The sequence below is a fragment of the Elephas maximus genome, chromosome 17 (genome assembly GCF_024166365.1).
Source record: "Elephas maximus indicus isolate mEleMax1 chromosome 17, mEleMax1 primary haplotype, whole genome shotgun sequence".
Taxonomy (NCBI): Eukaryota; Metazoa; Chordata; class Mammalia; order Proboscidea; family Elephantidae; genus Elephas; species Elephas maximus.
The window spans coordinates 84,873,859-84,901,066 of NC_064835.1; the positions used below are offsets into that span (position 1 = coordinate 84,873,859).

Here is a 27,208-nt window from a genome sequence, read left to right on the forward strand (position 1 = left end):
CCGTGGACCAGGCCTGCCTTTTCTCTCCCAAGGAGATCATGGCTCACGAAAACAACACTTGAAAAGGACCCAACCCAAATACATTTTTCGTCTCACAAACCTGTGATCCAGAAATAAAAATTTCCATTCCAAGCTATGCCTTGAAGTGAATTCTTCTAAAGGCTCTTCAACGATGCACATCTCCTGGGTTAGAAGGAAACAAGACAAATGTTGTTGGGGTGCCAGACGCTCACCCCTGGTTTGTCCGAGAGGAAGAGGTGGTGAGGAACAGAAGTTAAAATCATTTAGAAACCAGCCTCCAAGCTGTGTTGGACTGAGACATCTCTGTAGCTAATTTCGGTATTAGCTGATACTAAATTTATTTCACAAGCTGAAGAAAAATACCTAGGAGTCAAAATGTCACCCCACTCTCTTCCTGTTATCTGGAAGTGTGGTAAACATGTGGAAAACGGCTTTTCATCTGAATTGGAATGACTAATTTAGTGTTCATGCCATAGATGTTGACGCAGTCACAAACAAGCAAACAGACAGTCTCTCAATTTCCTGACATTCGAGTCTCCTCTGCGCCTGCCCTGGGTGGCAGCAATGTTGGGTGTGAATGCTAGGAAGACTTATGGGGCATATCTGCCATGGGGACAACAACTGATGCTGCCTTCCAACAAAATAACTCTTAGAAGCCCAGAGTCAGGGGAACGAGCGTATGTGCTGTTACTGGTACAGAAACCAGACATCTTGGATTTTCAGTCAGTGACAACTTCACTGTAATGATATTCTTTCCAATAAAGACAATTAATTAAGTATAACTAATGGGACTCAAGGGGCCCTGGGGGCAAAATAGTGACGCACTGGGCTGCTAACCAAAAGGTTAATGGTGCCAAGTCTCCCAGCAGCTCCACGGAAGAAACACCTGGTGATCTGCTTCTGTAAAGATTAAAAAAAAAAAAAAAAAAACAAGCCCATTGCTGTTAAGTTGATTCTGATTCATAGTGAGCCCACAGGACAGAGCAGAACTGCCCCCATAGGGTTTCCAAGGAGTGGCTGGTGGATTTGAACTGCTGACCTTTTGGTTGACAGCTGAGCTCTTAGCCACTGCGCCACCAGGGCCCCTCTGTAAAGATTACAGCCTAGAAAACCCCATGAGGCAGTTTTACCCTGTCAGAATCGACTCGAGGACAGCTAACAACAACAACAAAGGCGGCTAAATGTGAATACCTCTGCACGATAAATTCTCTGAGGAGGAGCTTACCTTCAAAAACTGTGGTGTCGCCAGACGAACGGTAGCAATGAAGCAGACTTCCTTTCCTAAGGGCATCCGGCAAGGCCGTGAGAGGGCGCTGTCAAAGCCGTTACAAGAAGGGGTAGGCACTGGGCGGGAGAGGAGGAGCCACAGTTTAGCCCTGTCTGAGGACAGCAGCAGACCCCTGGCTGGCACTTAGGATAAGCCAGCCACTGCTCTCACAGCTTTGTGCACAGTAACTCATTGAATTCCTATAACCAAGGGATAACCCTATTATCCTCATTGCACAGATGTGAAAACTGAGGCACAGAGAGATTGAGTAATTTGCACAAGGCCAATAGCTAGCTAGTGGCAGAGTGGGGATTTGAGTTCATACTTTTTAATATGCTTCATGCATATTATCTCATTTAATTCCTACAACAACCCTATAAGGCATATATTACTAATACTGTATTTTATGCAAATAACACCTTCTATGTTTGTTTGCCACCCGCACCTTCTCCGCCGTGAGGTATTTTTCTAAGCACGGCTATGCCAATGCACTTAGGAAAATACTTCGCAGAGGGGAAGGCACGGTTGGCAAACAAATGTTAGAAGGCACGTGTTATTTGCATAAAAATACGGTCTCCCCATTGCATGGGTGAGAAAACAGCCACAGAGAGGTTAAGTAACTTGCACAAGGTCCACAGTTAGCTCGTGGCAGAGCTGTGATTTAGTCCATGTTCCAAGCCCAATGTCCTAACAGGGAAGATAGGGAAATTGTTCTAGATCACCCCCACCCTGATGCTGGGACCAGGCCCCCAGATGCTTCTGGGAGGTACCACTGAGCAGCAGCAGCCGTCTTCCCTGCAGGCCACAGACCTGCCTTCAGGGTGACTGTGGAGAAAGGATCTCCCCTTTGGGTCAAAGAAAAATTCTGTTATTTTTAGGTGGGAAGAAGAAACCTGTTAAACAGAATAGTCAGCTTACCATATATGTGGAATACTCAGCTACGTAATGGAATCCTTGGGGGTGTTCACGTGGCTGCCCAGGCCCCACCCAGACTAACTAATTCAGAACCTGTGGGGGTGAAGCCCAAGCACTGGCATTTTCTTTTCCCCATTAAAAAAGAAAAAAAATCATTTATTTATTTTGTTGTTGTTGCTGAGAATATACACAGCAGAACATACACTAATCCAACTGCTCCTACATGTACATCTCAGTGACATTGGTTACACTCTTCGAGTTGTACAACCATTGTCACCCTCTTTCTCTGAGTTGCTCCTCCCCCATTAACAAACTCACTGCTGTCTAAGTTTCCTAACTAACCTTTCCAGTTGCTGTTGTCACTTTCATCCCATATAGACCGCTCTTAAAAGAGCATACTGCTCAGGACATTCTTTAAAAGCTACCAGGTTTACTAAGGTGCAGCCAGGACTGAGAGTTTACATTACCTTTTTCTTTTTTTTTAATGTAGTTAACTATCCCGTACACTTCTGAACTTGCAGATTTAAATATGGTTTGGTTTTTCCAATTTAACCAAGAACAGAGAACATCAGATAGCCGAATGCATTATAAAATGAAATCTGGAAGATTTTGTTCGGATTTTTAGCTTTCCAACACTTTTTTATTTTAGATATTTATGGTGACTAGATGATTCTACAGTGAGGTGTTATGTTCACTAACATGAATAAATACATTTTACCAAACAGACTCTCTGAATTCATTCATATAACTGTTTCCAAACATGAGAAGAATAAAAAGTGGGTATAATAAAAAACAGCCGCCCAGAGAGAGCTCACATCTGTTATCAATCAGTTTAGACCATTGCAGATTGATTTCCAGGGTGAGCCAAGAAACTTATCAAGGGAAAGGAAAACAATTCCGCATAAGGGCAGGGTCTGCGGATGTCAACATCTGCATCATTAAAAAGAAAGACATTTTAAAATGTCCCAGATGTGAAATATCCTCTCTGCTTGGATCTAAGGGACGTTACCAGCCAGATAATGACCTAATAAAAACTCTCTCTACTCTTTCAAAATACCAAGACCTCACAACTGAACTTTTGAGGACCTCCAGGAACTGAGGAAAAAGTCTCCTCAGTAGATCTCTAAACGATCGGCCTTGAGTGATCCTCTTGGCTACTCCATTCGCACGCTGTATCATGATTTACCGTGAGCAGAGGGGGGCAGAAAACTAGCGAGGCCAGGAACACCTTCCCAGAGACTCTCTGCCCCTCGTTACCTTTTTTCAAACAGGCAGAAACTTGGACCAGGAAATTAGGTAGATGGTTTTGCAGAACTTAACGTTGGCCTGGAGACCCCAGGTGGCACAAACAGTTAAGCGCTTTGACAACTAACTGAAAGGTCGGTGGTTTGAATCTACCCAGCGGTACCTTGAGAGAAAGGCCCGGCAATCTGCTTCCAAAAGGTCACAGCACGAAAACCCTCTGGAGCTCAGCTCTGCTCTGCACAAGTAGGGTCGCTGCCATCAGCCTAAATCGACTTGACAGTGACTGGCTTGGTTTTGATTTTCAATGCTGGCCTGGCTCCCTCCCGGCATAGTTCTGTCAGTCACTTCTTCCAGTCCTTTTATAACTTCCAAGGCTTCAAAGATGAAAATGCACAACCACACTAGACGTTTCGTTATTGCTCGCGGCCTGCACTTGATAAACTAAATATTGTGCAGATGGGCCCAGAAGGGAGCAGCAATTTTTCTCAACAAGCTTCCTCCCAAAAAACAGCCGAGGACTTGATCAAGGGGAATACCTCATCATGAATGACAGCTTTAATGAAGGCCAAGGGGCAAACCTTGGGGAAAATGAAGGGGAAGAGCTTTGATACTTTAAACATTTTACAAATTGCATTTGAAATGACTTTTCCTCTCTGCAGTGAGTCTTCTTGCCTATTCTAGAGTCAACACCTGAGCAAGCAGCTCCCCAGGACTTCACAGTAATATTTTAGCACTTAGACTAACTTCTCTGGCAATTCTTATCCCGGGGTATTTTGAAAACATTAATTAAGGATTTAATTAGTTGTTTCAATTTAAGTAACAGAAAAAGTATATCTAATTACAACTGGCTTCCTGAGCATCTCAGAAGGATTAACCACTTAAAGCAAGAACAGCCTGTTATCGGCTCGCTGACCACTTCCAAACGTCTCCTTTGGTCGCCCACAGCAGAACCCACACGCACACCCAGCACTCGTGATACAGATAAAACTAGTTCTGTCTCGCTACTCGCCCCTCCACAGATCATCTTACTCAAAATTGATCTTACCCTTGCCAAAAGCTAATGAGCCTTCTCCAAGCAGGAACTGGGTCTTGTTCTCTGTCTCCGGCTCTGAGCAGGTGTCTTAGACACCACAGGTGCTCAACGTATGTTTATTGAATGAATCTGTCAGGAAATGACTTTTCATTTCACATCCAAACCACAGCTAAGGCCCCCTTTGGGAAAAGATCTGATCTTTGCCAGTAATTAGCGTGGAGACGGTCCAGGGAGGGATTACCCAACAAGCAAGGTATGCACAGGTTAACTTGCGCCTACTTACTAATTTGTAGTGCACAATTTCACTGTTTTTCACATCTTGCTTACTGTAAGACCATGGGTACCTTGCTTACTGTAAGCCCGTGGACATCTTCCTTACTGTAAGCCCATGGACACCTTGCTCACTGTAAACCTGTGGACACCTTGCTCATTGTAAGCCCACAGACACCTTGCTTACTGTAAAACCACGGGCACCTTGCTTACTGTAAAACCATGGGCACCTTACTTAAGTAAGCCCATTGTGTACCTGGCTTGCTGGTTAATTCACCACTGTAGACTTTAAGACTACAAGATGGTTTCCTGTCTGCAGCCCCACTTGGTATTGCTGGTGGCTGGTTCAATGCATCAGCCATGGACTGTGCCCATGGGGTCCCACTGCCACACAGGTTACTCCACTGCTTTCCCGATGCACTGAAACTGGTCAGAAGGGGACCTGGGCAACAACACGGAGCGAATCAGCACACAGCAATCACCGGTCCTCAGACAACAGCTGAAGTGCCCGTCACTGGTCTCACGCTTGCAGACATGCAGGACGTTGCTCTATTTTTGGTCTTCACATTTAAACGGTCAGCAGTCATCAAGCCCACTCTTTGCTCCTGAGCCTTTCATCACAGTTTCTAGTTTCAGAGACCTTAAATAGCTTGCCTTAGGCTGGCATACTTAAGCTTCCAAAAGCAAGAAAGTCCCTAGGTCCTCCAGAGAATAGAGTCACTAATGTCTGTTTCTGGAGATGGTACAAATGGTTAAGTACTCAGCTACTATCTGAAAAGTTGGCAGTTGGAACGCCCCCAGAGGAGCCTCGTTAGAAAGCCCTGGCAATCTACCTCTGAAAGGTCACAACTATTGAAAACCCCATGGAGCACAGTTCTACTCCGACACACATGGGTTGACGGTTGAGTTGGAACTGCCTTGATGAGAACCGTTAATGCCTCTCATTTGGCACCTGAGGTTGGCTTTAGTGCCTGTCTGATGACAAAGGTACACTCCCAAATCATGACAGGGAGATCTCAGGTGGTCTGCGAATTTGTTTCAAAAGGGGTTAGGAAAGAGCAGAGATGGTGATGGGGAACGCTAGCTAACAGCGTAGAAGAAATGGAGAAAGGCGTTCTTTGTTCCACTCAGTATGGTTCCACCATCAGGCCCAAACCATCAAGTATTCTGGTCAGAGATGGCCTGCTTATGATGAATCAGTGGTAAGAGCTGTCAGAAAGCATGCCAAGAGTCCACGAGGAGGGTGACAAATAGCTCTTTCAGCACTTCTGGGGACAAACAAGGAAGCTGATCAGGGTCTGGGAAGACGTGAAATAACGAATGGCTGGTTTGCTAGAGGAAGAAGAGTTCCTAAGGCCCACCTGTGATGCCCATCCAAAACGTCTGGGTTCTATTTTGGAACGTAGAGAGTAATTTTCTCTACCTTTAGGAGAAGTCGAATCCCCAGAATTAAGCACTATTTCCAGGCTTTTCTCTTCATAATATGCTTTTCTGAATGTGTCCCGAATAGCGAGGTGACTGAATCCTTGGGAGAAGCCCCAACAAAATAATCCAGCTCGTTCTGCGGCCTGGGGCACTGCCCAACTCGCTTGGGTAACGCTTGGTTCTTCTTGCCTCTCTGCCAGTCCTATTTAGCGCAGGGATGAATGATGTTGGGACAGGCTGAGACCCACCCAAGAAAGCTGGGAGTGTGCAATTTGTTGGATTAAAAAAACAACTCTAATGGGGAAACAATATATCATTTAAATATCTTCCCCTTGGCGTTCATTAATTAAAATGAGTATTTTTAATGGCTAGAAGGCTGTCATGGCGCTGACAAGATAGCCACCAGATGGTTTGGTGGGAACAAGGCCAAATTATTTGCATTCTCAGGAAAATGACCTTCATATCGGTTCGTCCCCCGCCCTTCAAGTGGATATATTGTTCACATTGTTATCACAACCACTGGACAACTTGTGTGAAAGTTCCCCTGGCCCCAGAAGATATGGCTGGTTAAATGAGTGATCCATAGCTCACAGCTCCATTTCCTATGGGCTCTAGATGCTTGAGTAGAACAGGATCCTTTGGCAACAGGTAGCAAGGTGTCCTTTATCGTGATCTTAATTCCTCTGCAGTCTGATCTGGTGGCAATGACCACTGCTGGGGAAGGGACTTGATGCTCTCTGTCGAGGCAGAGGCCATACTCTGCTTCCTACTTTCGGGATGGATAGATCAGACACTCCTTCCATGAAGCCGTTCTTCCCATGCCAAACTCAGGCTTCCATTCCCGGTGAGGTCTGGCGTGCATACGCTTTGTTCCCTTAACTGAGACATCTTAATAAATTCGGCTCAGGCAGGAAAAGAAAAAAAAGAAGGAGAAGGAAAAAAAAAAATCCAAGCCCCTGAAATGAGGCAACCTACAGAAATCCCACAGAACATACGGGAGCGAGTGTTGTAAGCTGAAAGGCGTCCACTTCTGCCAGGACTTCAAATCTGGCTGTGGGGCTGGCGGCGAGTAGGTAAAATGAGGGCAAGGAAACTTTTATCCTCTGGTGTGTGGTTTCTGGAAAGCCTCAAGTGGAATGTTTGCTGAGGGTGACCTATTTGGAGCCACACCAGCCACTTTGGAAATACTGCTTTCTGGATTTCAGTCAGACGCTCATTTAAGTCCAAGTCTGGGGGCAGGGGAGGGAAAGGGGGGGAGCAAGCGCTAAAATAAAGGTTCACCTTCTTCCTGGCGTTAAGTTATCTTTCATGGAACCGGAGTCTGCTTATTAGGACCCCTTGAATCAAAGACCAATCTCCAAGCCTTAGGACGTCAGCCAGCCAGTTCCTACCCAATGAGGGTGGGGTGAGGTGGCGGGTGCAGGTGGCAGCAGTGGGGTTGCGGGACCTGAGTGCACGGGATTTGGGGCAGGCTCTGTGGACTCTTCTATTTAAGTAAAGTAAAAAAGATGGGATGGTGTATTTGTTTAAAAGCATCTCCCACCCCCCTTCACCCCTTAATATTAGTTAGGAGACAAACATACAAAAACCAAACCCGTATGAGTGGATTCTGACTCATGCCGACCCCACGTGTTTCAGATCAGAATTACACTCCACAGGGTTTTAAGGGCTGTGACCTTTTGGAAGCAGATTGCCAGGTCTTTCTTCTGAGGCACCTCCGGGTGGTCTTGAGTCACCAAGTTTTCAGCTAGTAGTTACGTGCTTAGCCATTTGTACAACCTGGGGACTCCAGGACAAACACAGACCTACATGAAATAATTTCACTTCAGCTCCATTCTGGAAACAGTTGATCTACACAGTGGAGGTGGACAAGGGGCCGCTCCTACCAGGCGCTTCACTTACACTCCTGGAGCTCGGAAGGCTGGGATCAGAGCCTGCTTTTTACGAGAGGGCGAGGGTTGTGGTTAGACACCCCAGCTCGGATTCCTCTAGGAAGCTTTTACGCAGACTGTCCCGAAATGAAAGACTTCAAAGAAAGCCTACTTTGTTGTCCTGTTTCCTGACACATATTTCTTCGCATTTATGGAAAAATCTAGGTTAAAAATATGAAGTACCGTTTTCCCTTCCCTCCCCCGGAACATCTGTGGTAAGTGATGAAGTCCTAAGGAGTGACCAAGATGCGCGAATGGTGGAGCGGGGGAAAATTCCACTTTGCTCAAGTATTTGGACCACAGCTGCTGTGTCTGCACAGCCAATGTGAACGGGGGGCCGAGGTGAGGGGGTGAGGTGGCATAATCAAATGGTGAACTTGGAATCGTCTCATTAAGATAGTTTAATCTGGTCGATAAGGGCAAAGGTGCTTCTGCCCTGCTTCGCCTCCCAAGTTCCTACTAAGTAGGCTACTAACACTGGTTAGCAGAGCCGGGCGAGTCCTGAGCAGTTACCTGGGTTGTCAGACAGGCAGCCAGGATCCTCGTTCATGTTATTTAAGGGTCACCAAAAGCCTTCTCTGGCTCAAAGTCTCACTTTCCCTCCCTGCCCTGGCGCCTACGTTTCACTGTGCTTCCTGAGGTTTAAGGCCTAAGGGTTTCTCTAATGCCATTTGCCAGCAGCCCAGTGCCTCTGCCAGTCTTTCGCCAAAACCATTGCTCAGATGAGATCCAGGAGAGGAAAAGAGTGTGTCACACAGTCCTGGCGGGGCATCCCCTGAGGGAGGGGCCTAGGTAAAGACATCTGTCCTCAAGCACCCCAGGAGGGACCCAGGGAGCCGAGATTGGGAGGCACAAAATGGAGGCCAGAGACGAACACCCTACCCAGCTATCATCCAGTTGACTCATGGTGACCTCTCGTGTCTCACAGTAGAACTCTGCTCCATAGGATTTTCCTCCAAGGCACCTCTAGGTGGACTCGAACTGCCAACCTTTCACTTAGCAGCTGAGTGCGTTAGCCGTTTACACTGCCCAGGGACTCCTTACCCAGTGTGTACCAACGTCCATTTAATCTTTGTCTGGATTCAAGGTAAAGAAGTGGCGAGAACCCTCCTGGAAGCTGTCACTATATCCCCAGACTATGCTTTGGGGTCAGTCAAGGAGCTCTGTGTTATCAGCTTCCAGGGAAGCACAGTATTTTCCCTGTGAGTACGAAGCCCTTGGTCTGAGTCCTGGCTCTGCCCACTACCAGCAGTGTGCCCTGGGGCCAACATCTCCGAGCCTCAGTTTAGGTCGACATACTTTTACTGGGTGCTGAGTATGTGCCAGGCACAGGCTGTGCTAGGCTCAGGAAGGGGTGGGGTCCTTTCCATTCCCCCACCGATAAAAATGGAGGCCTGATATCTTCAGGTGGAGCCAACTAGATGGCAACTGGCAATAATATCTCCTTCACAGACATCAAGTGAGAATGCAACAGACTATGCTCCATCAACTAGTGAGCCCACACGCACGTGAGGGACTGTCATCGTCGTGGACCAGGACAGGGTTTCCCACCTAGTTCCGTGGAGGTGTGAGCAGGTATTCTACTTAAAGAAAACTGACACCCATGGTCACTTTTCTTTTACAATTTCCATGTTACTTTTTAAATCCGTGCCATGCCTGAGGACTTGGGAAAGGCACACGGGGTGGCTTGCAGAACACCTGAGGTACTCAGGTACACAGGTACGAACATCAGATGCCAAGTGAATGTCAGGTGGAAGGGGCTGGCCCACGTGATGTATCCAGATGCTTAATTTCTACACAGGTTTGTGGGAGGCAGCAAAGCACGGGGGTTAAGAGTGTGGGTCAGAGGGTCACAGGGTCCAGGTATGAGTCTGGGTCCCCACCTCCTACCCGTGGACCTCAGACTTCCTTTTACGCAGCAGTCTCCTCCTCTGTACTGTGGGCATGCTGCTAACAGTACGGCCTCCTAAGACTGTTGAGAGACGATGATGCAGAGGCTGAGCCCAGGGCCTGGGATTCAGTCAACGCCCACTGAGATATTTTCACTACTCCATTGTTCAGTGTTTATTGAGAAGCAAACATATGAATCAAATTTGAATTCTTTCTTATGTTATGTTAAACCGTATTTTATAGGTCAAAAAATGGGCGAACGGTGGTGATTTCACACGGTTTAATCTTAGAAGTTTGTTCGTCCTAGACAGTTTTTGCTGTTTATTTTCATTCAAGTTAGGATTATGGTTCACGTGTTCTGCGAGTACACCTGGGCCTCTTGTCTAAAGAAGGAGCCCTGGTGGCACAGTGGTTAAGAGCTCAGGCTGCTAATGGAAAGGTCGGCAGTTAGAATCCACCAGCTGCTCCTTGGAAATCCTATGAGGCAGTTCTACCCTGTCCTGTAGGGTCGCTATGAGTTGGAATCACCTCGAAGGCAGTGGTTCTGGCTTTTTGTCTAAAGAAAGCCACCCTAACGTCGGTTTGTACAGCCGGCTCTACAAAGACCCTGTGCACTCTCACTTTTAAATTTGGACTCTAAAACCGTCATGTTTACAGCAGTAATAGCTTCAAAAAAAAAAAGAAAAAAAAAATCACACATAATTTCCACACATTCTTTCAGGCAAACAAACAGCATCTTAACTTGAAGAGAAAAGAAAGCTTTGTTAGTTAAAAAGAACAGAAAAACGCAGGAATTCAGAACTAAGTCTGGCTATTTCCTTGAAATCGTCTAAAATGTGAAAAATGACAGGAAACTTCCAAGTGATATTCAGCAGCGACTTCATGAGACCGCTGGAAATGCAGATTCGTGAAGGATACAACCGCTGCTCAGCAGCCAATGCCAGGCCACTGCCCTTCAATTACGCGCGTGCTCTGCCGTCACGTGCACACAGAGCACAACTGCGCTCCACAGCATTGTCAAGGCAGTGACCTTTCGAAAGGAGATCACCAGGCCTGTCTTTCGAGGCACCTCTGGGTGGGTTTGAACTGCCAGCTTTTCAGTTACTAGTCAAGTGTTTAGCCATCTGCAACACCCAGGGACTCCAGGCATACAGGACAGACCCCCTATTCCCAGCTGTGACACTCTGGGTGGGGGTTAACAACAAACACAACCCATTGGTGCCGAGTCGATTCTGACCTACAGGGACCCTATAGGACAGAGTAGAACTGCCCCATAGGGTTTCCAAGGAGCAGCTGGTGGATTTGCACTGCGGACCTTTTGGTTAGCAGCTGAGCTCTTAACCTCTGCACCACCAGGACCCCTACTCACCTGTGTGAACAGTGCTCAGCTGGGACGTGGTGCCGTCTCAGCAGCTGTCGTTTTAAGCAAACTCTAAACTACTGCTCATATTAATTCGGGAGTCCCTGGGTAGCGCAAATGGCGAAGTGCTCGACTGTGAGCCGAGAGGTTGGTGGTTTGACCTCATCCAGAGGCTCCTGGCCATCTGCTTCTGAAAGGTCGCAACCTTGGAAACCCTACGAAGCAGTGAGTTCTACTCTGCACACGTGGGGATGCCATGAGCCAGAATCGACTCGATGGCGACTAACTACAACATATTAATTCAAAGATAAAGTCTGTCTGGAAACAGTGTCGTGAGAGGACAGCCATTAAAACTCCTATGGAATGCATTCTGTATTACAACAGGTCAGCACTTCTCAAAGTCTCTGACTGTTGGCACCAGAATCCTAGTCCTTTCCAGACTGAACACTCCCAGGCTCCACTCTCAGATCTCCCAGGCTAGAATCTTCAGGGTGAGGCCTCAGAATCTACATTTTTAACAAGCAGGCTCACTGCTTCACCCAATGAACCACTGCACCAGGGGCCGGGTTTTCCACAGAGTTTCTGGTGCTGCAAATGGTTAATGCACTTGGCTGCTAACTCAAAGGCTGGAGGTTCAAGTCCACCCAGAGGCACCTCGGAAGAAAGGCCTGATGATCTACTTCCAAAAAATCGGCCACTGAGAACCCTGTGGAGCACAGCTCTACTCTGACACACGTGAGGTTGCTGTGCGGTGGAATCAACGGGACAGCAACGGGTTTGGGTTCTCTACAAGGGGCCTCAGGTCAGTTACTTTAAGTGGACACCCCAACAAGTTAGCATTTACCCCTTTGTGGTCTAATGAAACTTGGGCAAGCCTTCGTGAGCTGGACTAGGCACGGCCAGGCTTTAGCTTCACCTTGCTTTGCCAGATTTGGCGTCTACTTGGGAAAGCTGACCTCCTACCACTTCCAGCCTCTGGCATCCTGAGTCCCACGAGGGCCTCAATGTCGGCCATGGAGCCCACCATGCAGGCATCAGCCCTGAACACTGGACCTGAAAATGGATCTGGTGGGATCATGCTATTTAGCATCTGGTTGGAGACTTTTAAACAAATCATGTATATTTATGTAAATAACATACAACAGGGAGTTAGCTGAGGCCAGAGGGAAAATCCTGGTTAGTTTCGGCACTTGGGGCCTGAGTTTGGCTGGTTCTAGTGGGAACTCTGGGATTAATTTGACTGGGTAATAGACTCCACCGCAGGTCCAGAGTTAAAGGACGGTAAGTACCCCACCCTCCCACCCATTTCCGAGGCTCATCTCTTGGTCTTAGATTCCTTTTGGTATTTTTCTCCTCCTGCCTTCTCTCTTTCCCAGCATCCCCTGTCAACATGCCCTTCTGTTTCCCTCCTCCGTCTTTGGTGTTTGGAGAAAATTAGCTCTCTCAAAGTTATCTGTTTTGTGCTGAGTTCTGAGGAGCGAAGCAAACAGGAACCAGGCCTTTTTGCACCAGGTCACACAATGGGAATGTGCGCTAGGGCTTTTGTTTCTGAATTCCTGGCACGGGGCCTGCGTTCCCATTTTAGATGGGTCAAAAGTACAAATGCGTTTTTAAGTCTAGCTTAGCGTTGATGTCTCTACAGCCAGCCCCTGGACAATTAGGTATCTGGGCAATTTCAAGGAATCAGGCTTCATTGCTTGGATTTGATGATAATACATCCAGTGGAGACTGCTCGATAATGGTAGGGAGGCCACTCTGCTGTGCAGACAGGGCCTTATCGAGTGGAAGGCTATGTTCCATGGTCTACGAACACATGCAAAAGGAGAATAAAAATGCAGAAACCAAGGCTCTGGATCTTGGTGTCACAATGAAGGCCTGTTTGCCTGAGTGTGTGGGCTGAGATTGCTCTTTGTTAACTCTAAGTTGTTGCTCACAAGTACAGAATTATTTCATCAGCCTGAAAATAAATAAATGAATAATATACATTTCAGCGGGACTCTGGACAGGGGCACAAACAGGTGTGGGAGTGTGTTCCTCAGGACCGGAGGTAACATTTACAAGCGCTAAACACGCCTCTTGGGAACCCTCAAATCCAATGCAAAGAGGAAAACACACACCCCCCTTCCTCTCCCCCCAGTGACGCTGACGCCCCCACATGCACGTTTACATGATAAAAGACGCCGTAGGGACTCTGTGACAATGAAAGCTTACCATTGTTGTAGGAGCGAAAATTTCCTACGAATTTTATGTATTCATAAGTTGGAAATTCCTTTGGGTTCAAACTGCCTCTGAGAAGATGGCAATAAAATTCTAAATCGTTGTCAGCTGGACCGTTCAAAGAAAAGAGAGAGAGAGGGGGAACGTTAAGTGTTGCGAAGACCCAGGCTGACCCAGCAGCGCGTCCGTGAAAACCCTTCCGGGGACTGAGTCCACCCGCGAGGCCCAGAGATTCTCTCATCACGACTGGCTTTCGGGCCTGGTTTAGAACCTCTGGTGACGGGGCTTTCTTTCCCTAGTTCGTGGTCATTTTGCATTGCGTACTTGCACCCAATTAGTCTTAATTTGCCCACAGATGTCTGTGGCTGGCTATGTCAGCACTGATTAGTTCTGGTTGTTTTCCTATGGTATATTAAAATAAAGCTACTCATACAGAGCTTCTTTCTTTAATTTAATATTTTTGCTTTGCTGTGAAGTAAAATCAGCTGTGCGACAGGGCAAATTACTTATGGAAAATGGACTGAGGCTTGAACAAGTGCAAGGCGTCTTTGCTCCCTCCACAGGTATGCTTTTCCACACTTCACTAAGTGACACACGTTTCATTAGGCACCAAGGCCAGCCCTCTATTCCAGCTGCCAGGTATTTTGAACCAAACTGAGAAACTACATAAAACATGCATAGAAATTCCATAAATAGCCAGATGACAGACCCACTGTCGTCAAGTCGATTCCGACTCACAGAGACCCTACAGGACAGAGTAGGACTGCCCCACAGGGTTTCCAAGGCTGTAAATCTTTACAGGAGCAGACTGCCACATCTTTCGCCTGTGGAGCGGCTGGTGGGTTTGAACTGCCAACCTTTGGGTTAGCAACTGAGCGCTCAACCACTGTGCCACCAGGGCTCCTGATCACAGACTTGGGAGGGCAAAATTTGAGTGTTTGACCTAGTTATTAGGTTTTCAGTTGGTTAGCTGGTATTATCCTAATCTAGCATTATTGGTCGCACAAGATGAGCAGAACGTTCGCTGATTCCTGCACTGTTTATCACAAAGAGACTCATACAAAAAAACACAAAATCTCTTGCCACGCATGCAAAAGAAGCTATTATTCCTAAACTCTCTGTTTTGAATTTTCATCATAAAAAGCTAAATGTCTTACATCTCCCAAACGCCAGTTTTAGCTTTAAGCTGAAAATACACCCCTAAGGATCTCGTAAGTGTTCTGAGTCACACGGAAAATTATTCTTAAAATTAGTCCTCCCTTCTTAATTCATCCTAAGCTCTTTTCAAAAGCAAAATTCTCGTCTTTGGAGCTGGTAAAACCAGGCAAGTTAAACTTACATTTGCAGTGTTCCGGGGAGGAGGGATCTGCCAGAAGCATGTGGGAAGAAAGCATTTTATAAACTTCAGAATGCTCTTGTTCTGGAAGGAAATTTAACAAATTCTGATCCATGACATCCGACTGAAAAAGAGAATAAAGAGCAGAGGAACGCACTCGCAAAGATTAAAAACAAAAGCAAAAAAAAAAAAAAAAGTGAACATTCATGACAATTCAGAACCAGTTTCCGAAATGAAAAGCTTAAAATCTGATTTTCTGTGAAAACTCTTCACATGCCACGTTGTAATCTTTGGTGGTTCCGTGGTGGAATTCTCGCCTCCATGCAGGAGTCCTGGTAACATACTTCATGTACACCCACCACCCGTCTGTCACTGCAGGCTTCCGTGTTGCTGTGATGCTTAACAGCTTTCAGCAGAGCTTCCAGACTAACAGAGACTTGGAAGAAAGGTCTGGCTATCTACTCCTAAAAATCAGCCAGTGAAAACCCTACGGATCACAATGGTTCAATCTGCAACCGACAGCGAGGATGGTACAGGACTGGATAGTGTTGTTCTGTTGTCTTGGGGTCGCCATGAGTTGGGGCCCACTTGATGGCAGCGAACGACAACAGATCTTGAACTGCAATCTAAAATGTTTTACTCGCTCAAGTGGATTGTTGTTGTTAGGTGCCACGGAGTCGGTTTCGACTCATAGCAACCGTATGCACAACAGAACAAAACGCTGCCCGGTCCTGCACCATCCTCACAATCCTCGTTATACTTGAGCCCATTGTTAGAGCCACTGTATCAATTCATCTCATGGAGGGTCTTCTTTTTTGCTGACCCTCTATTTTAGCCAAGTGCCTTCTCCAGGGACTGGTCCCTCCTGATGATACGCCCACAGTACGTGAGACGTAATCTTGTCATCACTGCTTCTAAAGAGCATTCTGGCTGTACTTCCTCCAAGACAGTTTTGTTTGTTCTTTCAGCAGTCCATGGTATATTTAATATTCTTCGCCAACATCATAATTCAAAGGCGTCAATTCTTCAGTCTTCCTTATTTGTCATCCAGGTTTCACATAGATATGAGGCAACTGAAAACACCATATAATTGTCCACGGGCCCGAGAAAGAAGAGTTAAGTCTGACAAATGCACAAAGAAAACAAGCCTCCTCTTGCTTGAGGATCCGATGTGGCCACACTCCTCCCTCTGGCTGGGGCCGTGGCAGTCACGCATCTGCGGGGCCCTGAGAGCAGGCAGGGACCCTGCCCTAACCTTTAGACAGCAAACGGCTCTCTGCTGTTTACTTCTCAGAGGTCTGTAATCGCTGGAACTGCGCTTTTCCCCTGAGGTCCCGGGCACCGTGAGTACAAAATAAAGTCTAGGTGGGGTACTTGTCCACTCTGGGTGTCACTAGCCACGTGGCTACTGAACACGTGAACTGCGACCAGTGTGAACGAGGAACTAAGGCAGTCATGTCTCTACCTCTTCCTTAAAACTAAACAAAAACAAACCAGTTGCCGTTGTGTCAAGTCTGACTCATGGCGACCCCGTGTGTTACAGAGTAGAACTGCTCTGTAGGGTTATTGTCTGTGACCTTCTGGAAGTGGATCGCCAGGCCTTTCTTCCGAGGTGCCTCTAGGTGGGTTTGAACCACCAACCTTTCTGTTAGTAGCCAAAGGCTTAACCATTTGTACCACCCAGGGATTCCCTGCTCTTCCTTGGTCTCCTTAAATAAACTCATCCATTCTCATGGCTTCAAACACTGTATACGCTCTAAAATTTGAACAGCCGGCCAGCTCTCTCTCGTGTATCCCAGGCTCCACCTTCTAAATGCCCCTCAGATGCCCCCGGGAACGAAAAATTTGCCCTTACCCCCAATGCCATCATTCTTGCCCACCATGCAGCCTTCTCCCCTTGTGCTCTGTGTCTCCATAAGTGGTACCGCCAGCCGCTCATTTGCCCACCTGACACCCAGGTGGATCCTCCACTCATCCCCTCTCACCCTCCCCTCCACACCCAAGTGATTTCCAAGTGCAGCCAGCCTTTCCTCCCTCAAACACTCCAGGTCGACTCACTCACTTCTCTCCATTTCAACGGCCTCTACCCTCGCCCTGACCACCACCGTCTCCTGCCTGGTGAAAGAAGTGGCCACCCTGGTCTTCCTACATTAGCTTTTGTCCCTGTCTAATTTGTTCTTCACCAGCAGCCAGAAGAAGATTGGTCACCACCTTGCTTCGACTGCTCCTGAGATAAAGCCTAAACTTCTCAGCATTCTTAGGACGCTCCGTATAACCTGGCCTCTACGGCTCTCTGCCTGACCTCCTATGACTCTCTGACGTCTCCAGCCCTCCTAAACTTCCTTTTCCCCACTTAGCAGCTTCTCTCTTACCTCTGGGCCTCTACTCAAGCTGCCCCCCTCAGGTTGGAACATTCCACACCCACCCTCCCTGTGGTTCAGCCAACTCCCCCCGTGTAGCCTTCAGGTCTCGGCTTTGAAGTCCCTTCCTCTGAGAGAGAACTCATGACAGACCCTTGTGCAGAAAGGGCACCCTTACCCTGTGCTGCCAGGGCCCTCTGTTCTCCTCACTGTACCTGTCACGCCACATTGTAAGCGCTCATGGAAGGGCGTGCCTTTGCCTAGATGGTAAGACCTGTGAGGGCTGGTTCATCAGCGTGCCCTCAGTGATGGGGAAGAGCCTCACAGCAGGGTGGGAGACAGCCCCAGAGACCTGGGTTTGAAAGCCGGTTCTGCCATTTACTGCTGCCATTTATTGCTGGACTGAGAGTGACGGGGGAAGGGAGAGGAGTGGACAGATCCCCAAACAACTTATTCCACAAGGTTAATTCAGCCCATGTTTACTGAGGGCTACCATGGAGCAGTGGTTAAGTGCTTGGCTGCTAACCAAAAGGTCGGTGGTTCGAAACCACCAGCGGCTCCACAGGGGAAAGATGTGGCAGCCGGCTTCCATAAAGATTACAGCCTTAGAAACCCTATGGGGCAGTTCTATTCTGTCCTATAGGGTTGCTGTGAGTCAGAATCGACTCGACAGCATCAGGTTCCCCCCCGCCCCCACCAGGTGCCATGGTCTACCAGAAGAACCAACAAATCAGTCTTAAAAGAAATACAACCAGACAGCTTCTTAAAAGCCAGGATGGTGCAGCTTTGTCTTGCTTAATTTGGACGCATCATCAGGAAAGACCAGTCGCTAGATTGGCAGGTGTGAGAAGAGTGGACTTGGCTTGGGAAGAACTAAAAACAGAGGAGGAAGGGAGGAAGGGCTCGGGAGGTGTCATGGATTGAACTGTGTCCCACCAAAGTATCTGTCCACTTGGCTAGGTCATGATTCCCCGTATTGTATGACTGTCTACTATTTTGTCCTCTAACGTGATTTCCCTGTGTGTTGGAAATCCTATCACTATGGTGTAATGAGACAGATTAGCGGCAGTTGTATTGATGTGATCTACAAGATTAGACAATGTCTTAAGCCGGTCTCTTCTGAAATGTAAAAGAGAGGCGAGCAGAGAGACAGGGGGACCTCATACTACCAAGGAAGGGGAGCAGAGCACGTCCTTTGGACCCGAGGTTCCTGCACCAAGATGCTCCCAGACCAGGGAAGACCGATGACAAGGACCTTCCTCCAGAACCGACAGAGACAGAAAGCCTTCCCCTGGAGCAGGCGCCCTGAATTTGGACTTCTAGCATCCTAAACTGTGAAAGAATAAACTTCTCTTTGTTAAAGCCATCCACTTGTGGTATTTCTGTTACAGCAGCACGAGGTGACTAAGTAAGACAGGAGGGCTCACAGTTCCCAGCTTGGACACGCTAGTTTCTATCTCTGGGCAAAGACTCTACAAACACCCTCCACAGCCCGTGCGTCATTTTATAATCTGGCTCTGTCCAAGTTCCTTCTCATGTCCAAATAAAGTCCCTTTGATTTTCCTTTAGAACTCTGTTGTCGTTCAGTTGATTCCAACTCATAGCGACCCTACAGGACATAGTAGAACTGTCCCATAAGGTTTTCAAGGAGCAGCTGGTGGATTCAAACTGCCGGTCTTTAGGTTACCAGCTGAGCTCTTAACCGCTGGACCACCAGAGCTCCTCTCCAATTTTCCTTTAGGCGTCTAGTATTTTAGAAGACTCGTGTTCACAGGTGGCAGGGGTCTTTCTTCCTAGCAATCTTTCGGATACTTGAAAAAATAACTAAGTCACTCCGTGGCCTTTTCACGGAGGGCCTGGTCTGAAGCCTGCTTCCCCGGTGATGCGTGTAGCAGAGAGCAGGGTTATAAGGGCCATCTGGCCCTGTTCCACACGTGGAAGGGGGTTGGCAGGCTGGGTGGCCATGGGAGCACTCAGGCTACAGGCTTTGCAGGAAATAAGACCAACACTGGATGGAGATATGGACGTAAGAGATTCAGGTGGCTGTGAGGATGACAAGTTAACCCGAGGAAGGACCAGAACCATGCTTGGCATAGACTGCGTTCTTTTCCAATTACTTTATTCTTACGCCATCCCCACATGTTGAAAACCAGCACAAATAAGCACAATTTGAGAATTTAAGCCCTAGTGCTCACAGGAGATGACATCTGCAATTGAACTACCCCTTAAAGGAGCGGGTCTCTGTTTATTAAAATGGTAGTAATTATGGAGGCAGAAAGCAGGAATGTGCCACCTGCAGTCATTTTCACAACTGTGTCTAGGCAAAAAGTTCTCTCTCCCAATGTACTGATATGCCTTTAGCTGCTTTATCAAGGATCTGGTCCATTTTCTGATGGACCATAACTAAGCATGCCTGACCTAAACTCTAAATTGCATATTTTCCATGTTTTTCCCTTGAGGAAGCTCGAGAGCCCGAGGATTATCAGAAAGCATTTTCCTCCCCCTCTTTGAACCAGCGGCACCAATTCAATTTCACTCAGCAAAATATGAGTTAGCCTACAAAAAGGAGCACGTGAGTGTAGTTGGCTGGGATGGAAGTGAGCTAGTGGACACTCAGTCCCAGAAGGTCTGGGGAGATCTGTGTTGGCCACCTGCTAGAAGGCAGGGATGGGGAAAAGTCTTGGAGAAGCCTCACCTTGAGAAGAGGCAGGCAAAGGCCAAGTCCAGCCCTTGGTTTCTCTAAAGGACTAGAAGGTTGGGCACGTATTTGGTACATTTAGATTCAGTTTAGATTCAGAATGAAATTGATGGCCAAACAGAAAAACTTTCAGGAGATAATATAGAGAACAGTTTCATGATCTAGAAGTAGGGGAGTTATTACATAAGATGTAAAAAAAACATCAAACTATAAAGAATCTCTCTATGTCCATCAAAAGACCCCAAAGAGAGGAAAAAGGTAAGCTACAAAGAGAGAAGATATTTGCAACACGTATACCTGACAGAGGACAAACAGATCATGGCAAGAATGCCTATTAACCATTAAAAGAATACAAATTCAGTAGGAAAATTACAAAACACCAAAACAGGCACTTCACATAGGAAATAAAAATGGCCAATAAACATATGAAAAGACAGTCAATCTCATCAATAATTAAGGTAAAAGCAAATTAAAATCCCATGAGATAACGTCACACCTTAGGCTGGCGGAAACTAAGAAGTTGCAATATTACATTTTGATGAGATGGAGAACCTGGAACTCTCCACAATGCCCAAGGAGAGTAAATGGGTACAACCACTGTGGAAACAGTCTAGTGCTGTCTAGGAAAGGTGAAGAGGTGCACAACCTACAACTCACCAATTCTACGTCTTATCTAAGAGATCAGTCCCTGAAGAAGGACACCATGCTTGGTAAAGTAGTAGGTCAATGAAAAAGAAAAAGACCTTCAATGAGATGGATTGATACATTGGCTACAACAATGGGCTCAAGCATAATGATTGTGGGCATGGTGCAGGACCAGGCAGTGTTTCATTCTGTTGTACTTAGGGTCACTGTGAGTTGGAACCAATGTGATGGCGCCTGACAAACACGTACAGATGTGCACAGAAGCATTTTTTAAGAGCTCCAAACGGGAGTAGATGCAGAAACCGCGGCAGGTTCATGCTACAGGGAATACTACACAGCAATGAACATGAGCCCGTGACAGCAACACCAAAGAGTGCAACATGGAGGCATCTTACAAACAAAATGGTGAGCGTATGAAGACATCATACAGAAGTACCTTTCCTGGGATTCCACCTACATAAAGTCAAAGAAAAGGCAATACTAAATTACAGTGTTCAGCGATGAACTCAGTGTTCGTAAAACTATAAAGAAAAGCAAGGAAATTATCTTAAATGTCGGGAAATGGTTGACTCTTGGGGGAAGGTGAGGATGTGACGGGAAAGAAGCAGACGGGCTTCTGCGGTCCTGCCCACGTTCCATCTCTTAACCTCAGTGACGGCTGCGTATGTTCACGCTAACTTTTGAATGTATGATATATAAAAATCAAAAGGCATATAAAAAGTTAAAAAAAATCTACGTGGGGACCTGGGCCCTTTGAACCTGTGGCCAAGTTCAAGGTGCAGTCAAACCCGTTAGGGCCCCATCTAGTCAGAGCACCCTCCTGCTCTGCCATGACCTGGAGTCACCTTTGACAAGACGACTTCCATTAGGCTGGGTCTTCAAAAAGGTGAGAACAAGGTTGGGGAGGGGAGAGGAATGTTTCCTGGAAAATGTCGCCCATGGCCTTGGCCTTGCTGCTGCATTTTGTTAACATCAGCCAGGGGCTCTGTCTTCTCTCCTCTGTGACCTTTGCTCCCTGCTGTGACCCCTGACACAAGAACCTGGCCCCATATTCCACTGTGAATCTTGCACCTTCTTGAAAGAGCATTCACCTGGAGAACCGGCATTACGTGGAAGTATTTTTTTTTTTTGGCCTATAGACTTCTCCTACTTTATAAACACTTTTTCTCTAGATTATTTGAGGAAATAATCTGAAGAATTTAGGAATAAATATGCCTTAGGAATAACCTAAGGGATTTAGGAAATTGTGTTATTCACGCCCATATTTCTTACTTCTGAGGCACCCTCCACCCCCACAAGCTGTCTGCAATTGCTCCCAACGTAGCAACCCCATTTGTGAATCCTGTCCCCTGTTCAGTGAATGCTTAGGCACGTGGGCAGGGCTCGGGATATAGCTGACACATTAAGAGCTCACCATGACCCAGCTCATTAGGCAAACATCAGGTTCTTTAACAAACAGAAAAGCAATCCAAGAAGTTAATGAAAAAAAAAAAAAGAAACCAAAAAACTCAAGTCCAAACAGGAAACATGGATCATGCCTACTTTGGGTTTTTCCTTTGCGTCCGCCTCACGCACACTCTGTCTGAGGCAGCCTGGCACGTTCCCCTAGTCTCTCCTGAAAGGTCTTCTTTGCAAAAGCTCACCTTTGCACTTGGCCTTCCATCAACACGCTCATCCAGCCACACTCGCGTTGCTTCCTTCGCTGCGCACTCTGATTCTAGAGGTCTAGGAGAACCGCCAAGTCCCTGGCTGGTACAACTGGTTAAAGCGCTCAACTACCAGCTGAAAGTTTGGCGGGTAAAACCTACCCAGAGGCGTCTTGGAAGACAGGCCTGGTGATCTGCTTCTAAATGGTCACAGTCTTGAGAACCTGGCGGCGCAGCTCTACTCTGACACACACACCGGCTCACCGTGAGCTGGAATCAACTCGACAGCAACCAACAACGGGAGGGCCAAAATGTGCTGGCACAGCCAGACTTTAAAGTTCTGGCTTTATCTTAAAATTGCTTTCTGCTTCTTAGAGCTATTTTCTTCTTTCTTTTCTGTGTCAAACTGGGAAAGAAAGTTCCAGGCTATCTCATCAGGAAATGGCTGTACAAAAACTGGCATGTGAGCTTCTGCCACGTCTGAGGTTAGAGCAGCATTAAGAAAGCAGAGAGGGACGTTAAGCCTGATAGTCTCAAAAGAGGAAAGGGATCCTTGCCACTCTTTACTTTCCTCCCCGTCCCCATCACTGATGGCTCTCAGGGCCACCCAAGGGACAGGGGGACTCAGGTCCTGCCATGCCAACTGGTGCTCGGGCCTGATGCCGCCCGCGGGCTTGAGGAGGCATTGGCGCTGGGGCTGTGGCCTCCTTGTCCTGTCCGCACTGTGCCTCCATGCCATGCCTGCCCTGGTCCCTTCCCACCTGGCCTCTCCTCTCCATCTCAATCACGACTGTTTCCACAAAGACTGGCCACCGCATTTCAGTTCCTCCTTCTCTGCCTTCCTAACCATCTGCCCCCCCACTGAAAACGTTTCACTTTACTCTGTCCTGTACAGAATTCTGAGTAGTGTTTAAGCACCAACCTCGGGAGCCAAAGTGCCTGAATTCAAATACTAGCTCTGCTACTGGCTGGCTGTGGGAGCTTGGGAGAAATACTCAGCCTCTCTGTGCCTCAGTTTCCTCATCTGTGAATTGGGTCAGTACCGACTTCATAGGATTGTCGTAAGGATTAATAATGACAACAACGGCAAACACAATAGAGCCCTCACTCTGTACCTGGCACTATTCTAAGTACCTTGCACACATTAGCGTGTGTAAGGGATTCTTATCGGGTCCTGGTCCACAGTAAGTGCTCCATAAACGTTGACTAGTTTCCTACTACTCTCTACTGGTTTAACAGGTGACATCTCAATTAACTTGCAAACCCTGATGGGAAGACAACCTTGCATGAGCCTTCTGAATCCCTGCAGTATCAGTACAGGTCCTAGGTCTGCACTGACGGGTAAACAAGAACTGAATTAAACAGAAAGGAGAATTCCTAAATTACAGCTCAAACCCTTGGTACCAGAAGGACCCCACAGCAGAGTGGTGAAGAGCTTGGGCTTAGCAGCCATATGCATCTGGTTCGAGCCTGCTCTGCCATTCACTGCTTGGGCCACCTGGAATTTTCTGCCCTGTAGAGTGGAAATGTCCTCAGTGGGTGTAAATGGTTCACATGCTCAGCTGTTAGCTGAAAGGTTGAAGGTTTGAGTAAACCCACAGATAACTCGGAAGAAAGGCCTGGCAATCTACTTCCCAAAATATCAGCCATTGAAAACTCTGTGGAGCACAGTTCTACTCTAACATATGTGGGGTCGACTTGACGGCAATTGGTTAAAGGGGAAATAATAGCAGGATCACTTCCGGATTGTACAGCTCAAGTAAGCTGTATGCTGACAGACACTAGGGAAGCTTCCATCCCAATGCCTCATCTACCCCACTCCCAAAGAACGGAAGTGAATGCTGCGTAGAAAGGGGGAAGTCAATGATGATCTGGGCAGAAACTGGATAATGTAAGCTAGAAACGAACAGACATTAAATTCGGGCGTGTCCATCCCTGGCTTACCTGAACTGGGGAACATGAGAACAAGCAGATTCGTGTATCCATGTGTGGGTCTATGCACAAATACTTCATAGCACTCAGCCGAGCCTACCAGTTACAACAGCGGCCAAGTCGACCCCACGTGTGTCAGAGCAGAACTGTGCTCCACAGGGTTTTCAGTGGTTGATTTTTTGGAAGTAGGTGGCCAGGCCTTTCTTCCAAGGCACCTCTGGCTAGCACTGATAAATTAGAGTCAGAGTCATTTCTGAGCCTTCCAGAGTTAAAAGTGAATTTATAAGGTGGTCCTAAACTGCTCCATCATTTCAAATCAGGGCGCCTGACTTTCTATTTCAGTTCCCTCTGCCATGAACAGCAATTGGGTCATCAGAGAATTACAAGAGCATGAAGCGGAACAGAGCAAATCCTGTCTGCACAAACAGCTCTGGGCTCCTGCATCTCATTCCCAGGCCATTAGGGCAGCTACATTTTATGACTTTCACTCAGTGCCTACCACTGCCCAATCCTTTCCATTTCAAAACAGAAGGCAAACTTCCTCCAAGGAAGAGCCCTGTCCCCACTTCTTTCCTCAGCCACCCTCCGATCAGCCAAAAGAAGCCAGGCTGATTTTGTGGGGGACCCTTCTGTTTTCCTCACACAGGCTGCTCATGACTCCTCTCTTAGCCTGAGACTGGTCACAAGATGAAGCTGCTCTCTCAGCCTCCTTGGCGCAAAGTGAGAATGCGCCTCTCCTGAAAGCTGTCAGGAGCAGAGGGAAAATCCCCTAGCCTAGCGCACCCCGGTTTCAGGAAAACACAAAGGTTAGATAGACTGTGGCATAATGCGAAGACACCTACCAAGCAAAGAAAAAATGCTTTTCTGGGCTACGACACGAAGGAAAATGTGGGAGGCAGCTTTGATTTCAAAGAAGCATCCTTGGAAGAAAAGATGGGGGGAATGGTTTCTGAGGAAAAATATGACCTAGGAGGATTTGAACTCAGGGCCCATTGGCAGAGCTGGGCTGATCACACCAACCAAGGGAGGAAGAAGCTGCCCACAGAGCAAGGCCTCACTGCACCATGTGCAGGTAAGACTAAAGAGCAGAGACCACAGTCCCTGAGAGTGTTGTCCTGGCCAATATACGGGGACCCAGGGCAAGCTGTGACCCCTCATCACATAAACTGGTGGCCTACCACTGACACATGGGGGAGGGAGTGTTTAGGGTTTGGCTGGGCCTGCTGGGAGGACAGAGAAGAAGACACTGGATGCCAGTCAGTTGCTCGATGCTCCTGGTGGAGCTGTCATTCAAGGTCAGGGGTCTGCAGGAATAAATAATGGTACAGCAGGAAATAGAGACTAACACCGATGAGGGGTCCTCAAAGGCAGACCCTACACCAGCCAGCTACATGTGCCATGAGTCAGTGCCCAAGTACTCCTCGTTCAAGGTTCAACAGTGTCTTTCCAGAGAATTTCAACTCACTGGGATCACCTCTGTCACTGAATGCTCATCACCATTAGGTGTTAAAACCTACTGCGACCTCAGACACTTTCCCAGTGAGCTCCACCACCCTGCCCCTCAATCGGCGCTAACTAGACCCAGCAGGCAGGGCTTTTCTTTGAAGGACGTCTGTCAGCGGCTGCAAAGGCTCTTATCTCTGCCAACTGTGCTGCGACTCACTTGTAGGGTCCATGGCTTCTATGCTGTTTCCAATCAAGGATACGACACCCCCATCCCTCCCTACTCCAGGTCTCTCTTGGCTCAGTTCATGACATCTAGACTGGGTGGCACAGTGGTTAAGAGCTCAGCTGCTAACGAAAAGGTCAGCAGTTCGAATCCACCAGCCACCGAATCCACCAGCCACTCCTTGGGAACCCTATGGGGCAGTTCTACTCTGTCCTACAGGGTCACTATGAGTCAGAATTGACTCCATGGCAACAGGTTTGGTTTTTTTAACGGGAAGACTGTTCTCCACCACAGCCTGTCAGTTTGTGCACTGTGGTGACTCACATGTTGTTGCAATGCTATGCCACCAATATTTCAAATATCACTGTGGGCAGGCTTCAGCAGAGCTTCCAGACTAAGGCAGACTAAGAAGAAATGCCTGGCAATCTACTTCCAAAAACTAGCGAAAGGAAACCTTATGAATCACAACAGAACATTGTTGGATATAGTGCTGAAGATGGAAAACACATTGCTGCCAAGTTGATTCCGACTCACAGTGACCCTATAAGACAGAGTAGAACTGCCCCCCAGGGGTTCCTAGGAGTGGCTGGTGGATTTGAACTGCCGATCTTTTGTTTGACAGCCAAGCACTTAACCACTGTGCCACCAGGGCTCCCGGAAGATGGAAAACCAAGACCAAACCCATTGTCATCAAGTCGATTCTGACTTATACCAACCCTAAAAGACAGAGTAGAACTACCCCATAGGGTTTCCAAGGAGTGCCTGGTGGATTCGAACTGCCAACGTTTTGGTTGGCAGCCATAGCTCTTAACCGTTACGCCACCAGGGTTTCCATGGAGGGCACTCAAAATACACAGCAGTCCCAACAATGGAGTCAAGCACACCAATGACTGTGAGGATGGCACAGGTGCGGGCTATGTTTCGTTCTGTTGTCCACAAGGTTGCCGCGAGCTGGAGATGCCTCGATGGCACCTAACAACAGCCACTTCAGCTGGTCCCAGGCTTAGCTCATGCCTTTGTCTGGAACACCCCCGGGTCCTTGACCTCTGATCTGGTCCCGCCCTCCTGGACTCTGCATTCATTCTTTAAACCGACCCCCCTACTTATTCCGTTCTCAAACAGAGACCCCATGTAGCCTGATCAGAGATATGGTCGATTCTCAAGAAAAAGATGATGACGAGTACAGGCCAAGGCCACTGGAGGAGAAACTCACCGGCAAGTGCCCAAGGAGAGGCGTGATGCTGTCAGAAACATAGATGACACTGCCATCTGTGGTCACCGCGATGATGAAGCCATCTAACGCCTGTGGAAAAAGCAACATTTGAGAGCTCTTTAATAATGCTTTAAT

At 47.5% G+C, this 27,208-nt stretch overlaps 1 protein-coding gene across 3 annotated transcripts in view; it reads right to left on the reverse strand.

The window, feature by feature from the left end:
* Positions 1 to 27,208, reverse strand: part of NPAS2 (neuronal PAS domain protein 2) — a 184,746-nt gene that overhangs the window by 36,847 nt on the left and 120,691 nt on the right. For all 3 annotated transcript variants that reach the window (XM_049856381.1, XM_049856379.1, XM_049856380.1), the window contains 5 exons: positions 27,074 to 27,163; positions 14,914 to 15,034; positions 13,569 to 13,682; positions 1,247 to 1,365; positions 101 to 183 (listed from right to left, as the gene is read on the reverse strand). In XM_049856381.1, the coding sequence (XP_049712338.1) occupies positions 101 to 183; positions 1,247 to 1,365; positions 13,569 to 13,682; positions 14,914 to 15,034; positions 27,074 to 27,163 (527 nt within the window). The remainder of the gene's footprint in view (positions 1 to 100; positions 184 to 1,246; positions 1,366 to 13,568; positions 13,683 to 14,913; positions 15,035 to 27,073; positions 27,164 to 27,208) is intronic.